This window comes from Gracilinanus agilis, chromosome 4 (genome assembly GCF_016433145.1).
Source record: "Gracilinanus agilis isolate LMUSP501 chromosome 4, AgileGrace, whole genome shotgun sequence".
NCBI lineage: Eukaryota > Metazoa > Chordata > Mammalia > Didelphimorphia > Didelphidae > Gracilinanus > Gracilinanus agilis.
Window position 1 is genome coordinate 488,422,705 of NC_058133.1, and position 11,320 is coordinate 488,434,024.

Below are 11,320 nucleotides of genomic sequence, written 5' to 3' on the forward strand. Positions count from 1 at the left end.
GAGGGAGGGAGGGAGGGAGGGAGGGAGGAAGGGAGGGAGGGAGGGAGGAAGGGAGGAAGGAAGGAAGGAAGGAAGAAAGGAAGGAAGGAAGAAAGGAAGGAAGGAAGGAACTAATGAATGAATGAACAAATGAAAGAAGGAATGGAAATCAAATCAAATCAAATCTTCTTTAGGAAATTGGAACCCTGAGTGGCTTTCTGGGGTGTCCTGTAATAGTAGGAGGGGAGATGCTGTTCTCTATTGGCATCTGCATATTGTTTCCCACCTCTCTGTGCCCTGCCTTGGTTCTCTCTAACTTTAGAGCCAGGGTTCTTTCCCCCATCCCAGTCAGAAATGAATGTAAATTTAACATTGAAGTCATTCATAAAAATAAATAAAAAACAGTAGCTCCCTTTTATAGGCCACATTCCTCAGGATGATCCTTGGGTGCACACTAGGGCTTCCAATAGGATCCCTGTTTCACAGATGGTAAACTCCAGGCACGGGGGCTGACTTGCCCCAAGTTCCCCAGCAAGCTAGTAAAAGAGTGGGCCTGGGCCTAGGCCTCGAGGCTCCTAGTTCTCTCCCACATACCCCAGGCCTCTACTCCAATACTGTGCTGCCCCCAGGACAACAGCTTTCCTATTTAATATGGCAGCTGAGGTCTGGACCCAGAAGAAGTGCTTTTTCCTAGGAAAGGGCCATCCTTCATCATCTCATCAGCCTCTGGTTGAATGTGTTCGCTTTATGTCTGGCCTATGGGTGGGGGTGCTTAACCAATGCTTATTTGATTAAATAATGAGACAGATTCTGATTTCAGATGGAGAAGTAAGTAAATTCCTTACCTAGCAATGGAAGTTGGAAATTCAAAGCGACCTCCCTGCAGACCCCTCTGTTAACTTGAGAACTTTTCCTTTTATAGTGGAAAACAAAGAGACTCTGAGACATTTGGCATCGCTTTATGCCAACAATCACCCATCCATGCACATGGGACAGCCCAGTTGCCCCAATAAATCAGGTATGTATAGGCTGGGATTAGGGTCTTTCTTTCTCTTCGGGGCATTTTTTGGTTCTTGTAATACTTAACTACATGGACCGTGACTCCCCTGACACCAGGGAGGCAGTTTGGGGACGTTTGGGCCCCGGCTAGAAGTGCTCTTCCTTAGTCACCTGCCCACAAAGGCAAGCTGAAGACCCGTAAAGGTGTAGGAATTTGAGAGGCGGCCTGGACCTCGGAGAGCACAGGCTCCCCAGCTCGTGTGCAGGTGTCCTCTGCTGCGCCAGCTCGCCATTGGCCACCCCCTTACGCCGTCTTATGCTGCCTAGAGTCGCCCTCTGTTGGCCCCATCTTCACAGGCTTAAAGCTAGAAGGGGCGGCAGAAAGCATGGATTCCAACCCCTGGTTTTACAGATAAGGAATGGGAGAAGTTTAAGAGACTTGAACCAGGATCACATAGCCAGGAAGTGTCCCAAGCCGGATTCACATCCAAATCCTGATCACTACCAGTCCTGCATTCAATTCCTTCAAAGCTGACTCTCCACTACTCTCAGACCGCTCTAGACTATCCTCTGCCCCGGGTGACTGAGCCTGGTAGACTGAGCTACAATTAGGGTGGGACAATGTTGCCTCAGGATATCAGAATTTAGAAGGCACATAAATTTAATCCATGGCTTCCTTGAGTAGGGAGAAACTGAGCATTAATTAGTTAAAATATAAGGAATAAATAAAAATAAAGCATGTAAATATATGAAAACAAAGTATACATATTCACTTAATATAGAATACAAAGTAAATATAAGTAGTTATATAATCTATGAAATATAAAATAAAAACCCTTAAGAGGATACATCTCAACCCTAACACATATCTATGAACCCTTTTCATCTCACCTGCATTTGTTGATCTGAGGGCTTGTGTTAATAGACCAATATGGCCAGTGATGGCTTTGGACCCTGGAGATCATAGAATTATTAGGTCTGGAAGAGACTTTAGAGATTATTTTACAAAGAAGGAAATTGGGTCTCTCAGGCTAGAGGGGACCTCAGTGGTCATCGCATCCAAGTTCCTTCATTTTCCAAATGAGAAGACTGACCTAAAGAGAGAAGTGACATACCCAAGGTGTCTCTCATACACATAGGAAACTGAAGAGTCAGAATTCAAACTTCACTCAAATTTTGTGGCCTTCCCCTGGACTGTCCAGCAACCTCAGTCCGGTGGCAAAGCTTCTGATTGGGGTGTTGCAGTTGGCCTGATGCTAGTGAATGGCTGAGCCAGTCTGTGTCCTCAAGGGGTGCACCATCACTGTGTGTAGGGTCTCAGCAGCATGGTATACCTAGTATATCCCTCACCTCCTTTTTCTGGATGCTTTTACAGATGAGAATATTCCAGGAGGAGTGATTCGTGGAGCAGAATGGCATGGCCACATGGGCAGCATGAAGGTACTCCTTCTCCTTCCTCCCTACCTTTCTGTCTATCTCTGGCTCTGGCTCTTCTCTTTAACTAACAAATTTCAACAATCATTTCTCAACAAGACAACCATCCCTTTGGGGGATACAGACAAGGGAACTCTGCCTTTTATGCCCTGAAGAGTCTTAGGGAGCTGTCATAGTGACTGAGAGATAGTTGATTTGTCCAAGGTCACACAGCCAGGTTATGTCTGAGGCAGGACTTGAATTCAGATTTTCATGACTCTGAGGATGGCTCTCTATCTACTCTCCTATAATCCCACTCTGTTTGGTCATTTCCTCAATTATTGGGCACATGATTTGTTTCTGGCGTTTTATAGTTACAAATGATGTTGTTGTGTCTTTTTCTTTCTGAAATCCCCACCCAGGTCGGATCTATTGCAGGCTCAGTGTTTTTACTTTAAAAAAATTTACAGCATATATTTTCTTTCCCTCCAACCCCACTCCATTAAGAAATAAGAAAAGCAAATAAATATCATCATCAACAAGGCAAATTCCCCCATGAGCCACGCCCAAAAATATGTGTTCCATTCTGCATCTCAAGTCCATCACTTCTCAGGCAGTAGGTAGCAAGCTTCATTAGTCCTTTAATGAATTGTGGTTGGTCATTGCATTAATCAGAGTTCTCAAATTGTTCAGAGACATGTTATTATCTAAATTGTTCCCCTGGTTCTGCTCACTTCACTGCATCAGTTTATTTGAGTCTTCCCAGGTCTTTCTGAAACCATCGCAATGCGATGACGTGATAGTATTCTGTTAACATTCATAATTTGTTCAGCCTTTCCTTAATTGATGAACTCTCATTTAGTTTTTGGTTCTTTGCCACTACCAAAAGAGCTGCTATAAAGATTTTTGTACATGTGAGTCCTTCTTTTTGTGTTTTGTTCCCTTTGGGGTTTAGGCCAATAGCTCAAGGGGTATGCACATTTAGTGACTCTGGACATAGTTCCAGATCACATTCCAGAAGGGCTGGACCAGAAACTCAAAGCTCTACTAACACTGAGTCAGCATGCCTGCTTTGCTACAGCCCCTCTGACATACAGTTTTTTCTTTTTTGCCATTTTTGCTAATTTGATGGGTATGAGGTGGAGCCTCAGATATGCATTAATTGGCATTTCTCTAATTATTATCAACTTGGAGCATTTTTCTTATACTTGTTGAGAGTTGAATTTCTTCCACTGAAAACTGCCTGCTCATATGCTCTGACCATTTATCAATTGGGGAATGGCTCCTTTTCTTATAAGTTTGGCTCCATTCCATATGTATCTTGGAAATGAGATCCCTATTAGAGAAAGTTTCTATTGGGTAAGGATACTTTCCTTACTCTCTAACAGATTTTCTTGGTTTTCTTATCCAATGGCTTCTTGCATCACAAAAACAAATCCTTTTTACTGACTTCTCTCCCTATGCTTGCTTTCTTGTCTCTGTTTTCCAGGATTACAGTGTCGTCTATGGCCACTGTCCAGAGATCACTGTGTACACTAGCTGCTGTTACTTCCCCAGTGCTGGACAGCTTCCTACCTTGTGGGCAGAGAATAAGAAATCCCTTCTAAGCATGCTGGTAGAGGTGAGACTTTCCTCTTGAAATAGATGCCAGCAGCAGCATGGCGGCCTAGGCAGCTCGTTGGCCAACCTGAACAGGACCACATCCCCTTTTCATGGTTACCCATCCTAATATCATGCCTAAAATTTGGTCTTTATGAAGATCCCATCCATTGTACCTGGTTCTGCTCAGGAGGAGAAAAGTGGAATTAAACTAGAAATCAGATTCTTCCTTTTCCCTACCTCCATCCCTCAAACCTTGAAGCAGGGGAGGCAAGACCAGATTCCATAAGGAGAATATTATTTATCTCAAGCTCTTACCCCTGAAATGTATGAAATTTCAGACAAAAGACCCTTATTTCATAGGTTCATAGATGTAGAGTTGGAAAGTTCTTTGGGCACATATCTTGTCCAACTCCTTCATTCTATAAATAAGGAAACTGAGGCCTATGGAGATTAAATGACTTTCCAGGTTCTAGGCCTCATGTTAGAAGGAAATTAAAAAACCATCCAATCCAAACCTCTCATTCTAAAGAGGAAACTGAGGCCTAATGATTGATAAGATTTTTTTACCTTTATCGCTGAAAGAGACCTCAGGGGACTTCTCATTCAACATTGTCATTTTATGTATGAAGAAACTAAAGCTGAGGTCCTTTTTTCTTTTAGGCTCTAGATTCTAGATCTAGAGTTGAGACCTCAGGGGCCATCTAGGTAAAGGCCTTCATTTTATCCATAAGAAAACTGAGGCCTAAGGAAATTAAATGACTTATAGGATCCTAGCTAGAGTCCACCCAGATCCACCCCCTTCATTTTAAAGATAAAAAACTGAGACATGAGTTTCTTTTCTTTAAAGATCTTAGATCTGTAGTTCAAAGGGACTTCTGAAGCTATCTCCCCCTTTCCCCCTTCTTCCTCATTTTATATATGAAGGAATGGGCTCAGGGAGGTCCTAGTTATGATTTGCCCAAGGTCTTCCAGGTCAAGTATCAGATGTGGGATTTAGGTCCATATCCTTTGACTCTAGAACTAGTGTTCCTTCTACTATTCCTCATTTTAAAAAAGTTTTAATGATGGTTTTTGTTTTTAATTTTTTTTCAATGTCATTTCCCCTATCACAAAGAAAAGATGGTTAAGTCAAAACAACCCCTAGAAGGATGGTCTGATCATGTAGGAGACTATGTGCCCTGGTAGCCTCTCACTTCTCTTCTGAGAGGAGGGGGAGGTCTCTGTTATTTATCTGTTCTCTGGGACATCATTGGTCTTTCACTTAATTTGGCATTTAGCCTCCTTTTGGGGATCCCTTTGTTTCTATTGCCATACTCATAGTGTCACATGCCCTCCTTGGTTCTGTTTGCTTCACATTGGTTCATGGCAGTCCTTCCACATTGTTCAGAGATCTTCCAACCCCTCCTTTCTGGCTGCATAATAATAAAAGGGGTCCAAGTTCCAAAAGCAAACCAAAATGGCAGACTACTAACTTAGCTTTCCCTGCCCAGGTTCACAAGGGAGTTCATGGAATTGTCCAAGACAAAAGTGGAAAACCAGTCTCTAAGGCAGTCATCGTTCTCAACGAAGGCATCAAGGTGCACACAAAAGAGGGAGGCTATTTCCATGTACTGTTGGCCCCTGGCTTCCATAATATCAACGCCATAGCTGAGGGGTACCAGCAGCAGCATTCCCAGGTAAGAGACATGAGTACCACATAGTCATTCTGGAGAGACCTCAGAGACCATCTGGTTCAACTTCCCTCATTTTACAGATGGGGAAACTGAGGCCCAAGGGAAGGGAAATAATTTGCCCCAGGTCATAAAGGTAGTAAATGGAATTCAGATCCAAGACTTCTGACTTCAAAACCATTACAAAGGTCTTCCTCTTCTTTTAAAAAAGAAAAAAATTCATATTCATTGTTTTTTATGTTGAAAGAATATACAGGTATCTCTTCCACAATATGGGGGTTAGAAATGCAGCACCCTCACAGTCTGGAAAATCCACAAAAAAAGTTTTTGATTCTCTCTTTGGACAAGAGAAGAAGTCTGAATTTTTTCTTTTACCTTATTGCAAAATTTGGATTAAGAATTTGGTTATAGGCTATTTTATGTATTTCTAAGTTTCCAAACTTTCCATGTCATCTGTTGGCCTTTACATGTTGTCTGAGGCTTCCCAAAAACTCCCCAAAAGTTCTCATTTAATTTCTTATGCTGACTCAAGAAATAGCAAAATCACAATGGGGAGAGTTGCTATATGGAAGGGATCCCTGTATGCTATTATATGCTATTATAATAATATTCTCAAATGCTCAACTGATAGAAATCTGTGATCTCATCAGTTTGGGACTGCCTTCCAATCACACACAGCCCATTTTGTTCTGACTTAAGCCAGGCCAAGAGTTGAGGCTTGGAATTAGAATGAAATGAAACTCTTGTGAGGGATCTAGCATTCACCAAAAGAAGATATGAGCACAGCTAGGTGGCTCTATGGCTTGAGAGTCAGGCCCAGAGAAGGGAGGTCCTGGGCTCAAATCTGGCCCCAGACACATCCTAGCTGGGTGATCCTGGGCAAGTCACTTATCCCCCATTGGCTAGCCCTTACCGCTCTTCTGCCTTGGAACTGGTGTGTAGTGTTGTTTCTAAGGTAGGAGGTAAGGGAAGAAAGAAAGGAAAGAAGGAGGGGGGGGGGGAGAGAGAGGCGGGGGGTAAGAGAGAGAGAGAGAGAGAGAGAAAGAGAGAAAGAAAATATGAATCCTAGTCCCCTAGACCAGTTAAGTCTTGCAGATGGTTTCATTACTTTTTAGGAGGAAACTAGGCTGGCTTTCACGACAAAGACCTTCTTAGCTATCATTCCTACCAGACTTCCGTGCTTGCCCATCCTCTAGGACACTTATTCAGGTCATCCCACGATTTTGCCACCAAGAGATCAACCCTTAATCAGTCAGTCAGTGGGGAGATGCACCAAGTCTCTCTAAAAGGGATACCCAGGCAGCTCCTGCCCTCAGGGAAGAAGAGCCTTTTCCAGCCTTTATTTCTTCATTTGGCTGTCGTCCCCGTCATCAGACCCACATTCTACTTCCCCATATCTCTGCCATTCCAAAGAATGCTGCTGGCTAACATCACAAGCCGACTTCTTTCTGATCCTTGAGCTTTGCTTTCCCAGGTCTTCGTTCACCATGATGCAGCCAGTTCAGTGGTCATCGTCTTTGACACAGACAACCGGATCTTTGGCTTGCCCAGGGAACTCGTGGTGACCGTAGCAGGTAAAGATCTCTTTTGGCCAGAGTAGATGAGTTCCCCTGCGGCCCCCCTCATGGCCCCAGCTGGGGGATGGGTGCATGCCGCTTGGCCTCGAGCAGACCCCCTGTCCTTTTCCCCTGTTCCCCCTACACCGGCTGGGTGCTGGCCTGGCTCTACAAATCCATGAAGGTGCAGGAAAGACTCGCACTCCTCCTCCCTGACCTGGCACATGCTTACCTTTCCAAATTGATGGTGACGTGCAGGGACGCCCAGAAGGGGTCACTGGATGTGGACTGGACTCCTTCCCGCCACGCTCTGCCCTGGGTTTTGCCAGGACATTGGAGGCCTCAGAGGTCATCCAGCTCGAGCCCCATGTGAGCAGGCCTACATCCTGCCTCCTTCACCCGTAGAGGCAGAGAGAAGGCCCTGGGTGTGGGGTCAGGAGAGGCTGCATTGGAATCCCTCCTCAGACACTGGCTAGCTGGGTAAACTGCTTCATTTGGGGGCCTTCCATGTCCTCCCTGCCTCTAGACTGAAGATCTAGAGACCTCTGGAGGAAGGAAATAAACCTCTACATAGTGCTAACTCCATAGCCAGGCCTGGGCTAATAAGCTCTTTACAAATATCCCTTTGGAGCTTCACAACAACCCTGGGAAGTAGGTGCTATTTTTATTCTCATTTTACAGTTGAAGAAACCAAGGCAAATGAGAGTTAAGTAACTTGCCCAAGGTCACACAGCGAGGACATCTCTGAGGCCAGATTTGAACCTAGAACCTCCTATCTCTAAGCCTGGCTCTCAATCCACTGAGCTACCCAGCTGCCCCCTAATTTTTTTTTTTTTAAGAAAAAGTATCCTTGAGTTCAAATCCTGCCTCAGTTACTAGCTGTATGACTCTAAACAAGTCACTTCACTTCTGGGACTCAGTTTCCTCTTCTGTAAAATGATGGGGTTAAACTCAATGGCCCCTGAGGTCCCTTCCCATTCTAGATCTGTGTCTGAGGCTGTGAAAGATCCCCATTATGTTGCTGTCATCAAAACAGCATCCTTAGGTCTTGGGTCTGTGGTCAGATTTCCCAAAAAGTACTAATCGCAGGATTGGAGTGGAGTCTTAACTGGGGGTCAGTGACTTTGTGTTTTTTTTTTTATTTTTACTTTTTCACTTTTTATTTTTAAACTATTTTTCCATGTTTCCATGATTCATTTTCTTTCCCTTTCCCTTCCCAGAGCCAACAAGCCATTCCACTGGGTTGTACAAATGTTATCACTTGATACCTATTTCCATATTATTCATTTTTGCTATACAGCGATCTTTTAAAGCCTAAACCTCAAGTCACAAAACTTTGTGTTTTTAAAAAACATTTTGACAATCGTATTTCAATAAAATTTACATCCTTTGTATCCGTTTATTTTATTATGTGGATTTAAAAACATGCTTTGGAGAGGGGGTCCCTGAGCTTCCCTCAACTGCCAAAGTGGGCATCCAGGACACAAAGCAGGTTCAGAACCCCCAATTTAGGGTGAAGCCCTTCTAGTAGGTCCAGAACAAGACTATGAAAACTCATTTTAGGAGGTGATCTTGTGTGCCAGGTGCTATTTTACAGATGGGAAAACTGAGGCCTGGAAGAAGGTTCTGTGACTCGGCCCAGGCCGTATGGGCAGCTAAGTGGCTGAGACAGAATTCGAATCAAGGCTCTCTGGCCTCCCCCCACCCCGGCATGCTTGGACATAGATGACCACTTTAGTGTTGGTTTCTCCCCGGCAGGTGCCACCATGTCAGCCCTGGTGTTGACGGCCTGCATCATCTGGTGCGTCTGCTCCATCAAGTCCAACAGACACAAGGATGGTTTCCACCGGCTCCGGCAGCACCACGACGACTACGAGGACGAGATCCGGCTCATGTCCACGGGCTCCAAGAAGTCCCTCCTGAGCCATGAGTTCCAGGACGAAACAGACACGGAAGAGGAGACGCTGTATTCCAGCAAACACTGAGCCACCCGCCTCTCCCAGCCTCCGGTGCGAGCAGGACAAAGGCTGCCCCTTCCAGGAGATGCCGCGTCCGTGCGGGTGGGCAGGCCGACCACCATCTGTCCTGCATCTTCACAGAGCTGTTAGGGACGTTAACTTGCTTTAAAAAAAAAAGTGTAACCTCCATGAATACGGAAGATCTGAAACTCCCTTCTCTTGAATGCCGTCTCATCTTTTTTTTTCTGTTTTTTGGATCTCTTCTATTTATGCATCAGAAGTGGGGCAAGACCCATGGCCCCGTTTTTCCAATGAGACCCAGCTCTCTGGGTCACTTCATGGCAGCCTCAGACTGCCCGGCAGACGTTGCCTGTGCATTCTGGGTCTTTGCTAGTGGCTTTAGCTTCTGCCCCTTATGGATGGGGCCCCCAGTCCCTCCCCCTGAAACAGGACTGCAGGGAGAGCTGTCAGCATCCGTCGGTGTTATGAAGCTTTAAAGGTCTAGGTTTCTTTCAACTTTCTGAGCTTTCTTTCCTTCTAGTTTGTAAAGTAACTGGAGTTTCCTTTTATTATTTCTATGGAACGGAGGATAAATTGAATTTTAGGGGGGGGGAAAAGAAAGGAAAGGCTTTCTGGGGCTTCTCTCTCTTTCCTAAAGCTGATTGGGAGCTGTCATGCCATGCTCCAAAATGGGATTTTACTACCTCTCTCATTAGATTTCACAAAACTTAATTTTCCAGGTTTCAGGGAGAAACGTACAGGCCTCGTAGTGAAGGCTGTCAGGAGGCTCTCAGAAGGGAGAGGAGGAGGGCTAAGCCCATTGGCCTGCCTTGAACTTAGTGAAAATAAACCCACAAGCATTGCGCTCCCGTCCTCTGCCCACCTTGGGGTCGTCATCAGGAGATGCTTGGCTGGTGGACGTCTCCCCCTGCCATACTGTGCTCGCCTTGTTGCTTTATCTGGTCCATCCAGCCTGTTTGCTGGTTCGCATTCTACGGACAGCATCAGGGAATGTCGAGGAGGGGCCTCTTTGCACATTCTTAGCCCCACAGCAGCCACCCACCCACCCACCCACCCGTCACCATTCTCCAGCCCGAGCGGCAGCGTTGACAGCCTCCCGCTGTGAGCTCGGCTTCTGTCCCAGACTCGGCCCCCCGCAGACCCGCGAGCCGCCCGTCCTGGCCGCCTTGTGGAGAGCTTCTCTCTGGCGTCACTCAGGTCGTTCCGGTCGGGCGGCCACCGACTCGAGTTAGCAGTATTCGGGGATGAAGCGGTCAGCTTCTCCGGGAGGCGTGAATTGTGTCCTGTTGAATCTTTATAAGTCCAGGAACAGTCCTGAAGGGGCAGGTGACGGGATGACGATAGCATCAGATAACCGATCAGTGTTGTTATGGCTTAGCGGCAGCTTCTCTGTTCAGCAGCCCAAGGATTCAGGATGACTTTTCTCCTCCGACCGTATGCAGTATCCCTCCGTGTGGCGGGCCTCTGTCCGAGAGCCCTTCCTTTGCGTTCTTCGGTGCCCACCAGCATCCTTCAGAGTAGCCTACGAGAAGAGACGTAGTGAAGGAGGGGTAGCTGTCATGCCTCTGAAGTGGAGGAGGGTCGTCTTTCCATTGGGGTGGCCACATTTAAATTGTTCTTCTGTCAGGCTCGGCCTTGGAGGCCTCTCGGGAAAAGGAGTTCATAGGGTGCCAAAGTAACGGTTAATACATTTTACTGGTCCTTCCCCCCAACTCTTTAATAATAATTTAACGTTTCTTCCTCTCTTTTTTTCAAAGTGCTTTATCAAGTAACCAACAGATACTTTGGAATTCAGCTTTTTATAGCATCATTTTAACTTGAGTGGCAGGTTCCACTTGGGACAGTGCAAGAGGGAAGGAAATGCCATTGGCCCGAGATGAGAGATACGCCAGTCTTCATTTCCAGATAGTAATGCTTTCTCTGCTTCTTCCTCAAACTCAGACATTTTGTTTTTCAGTTGAATTCACCACGAATGTATGGAGTCCCTGCTATGTGTCAGGGACTCTTCTAGGTGCTGGGGATAGAAAGAGAAAAATGAGATAGCCCCAGCCCTCCAGAAAGCTTACCTTCTTCTACCTTGATCAGCACTTGCCATTGTAGAGGGCCAATCTTCCAGCCTTTG

At 45.7% G+C, this 11,320-nt stretch overlaps 1 protein-coding gene across 1 annotated transcript in view; it reads left to right on the forward strand.

Annotated features, from left to right (window-relative positions):
• CPD (carboxypeptidase D) overlaps positions 1–9,401 on the forward strand; it is a 71,665-nt gene extending 62,264 nt beyond the window's left edge. The window contains exons 15-20 of the mRNA XM_044675596.1: positions 829–997; positions 2,354–2,418; positions 3,881–4,012; positions 5,484–5,669; positions 7,138–7,237; positions 8,978–9,401. Of these exons, the coding sequence (XP_044531531.1) occupies positions 829–997; positions 2,354–2,418; positions 3,881–4,012; positions 5,484–5,669; positions 7,138–7,237; positions 8,978–9,204 (879 nt within the window). The 3' untranslated portion in view covers positions 9,205–9,401. The remainder of the gene's footprint in view (positions 1–828; positions 998–2,353; positions 2,419–3,880; positions 4,013–5,483; positions 5,670–7,137; positions 7,238–8,977) is intronic.
• The last annotated feature ends 1,919 nt before the right edge of the window (positions 9,402–11,320 follow it).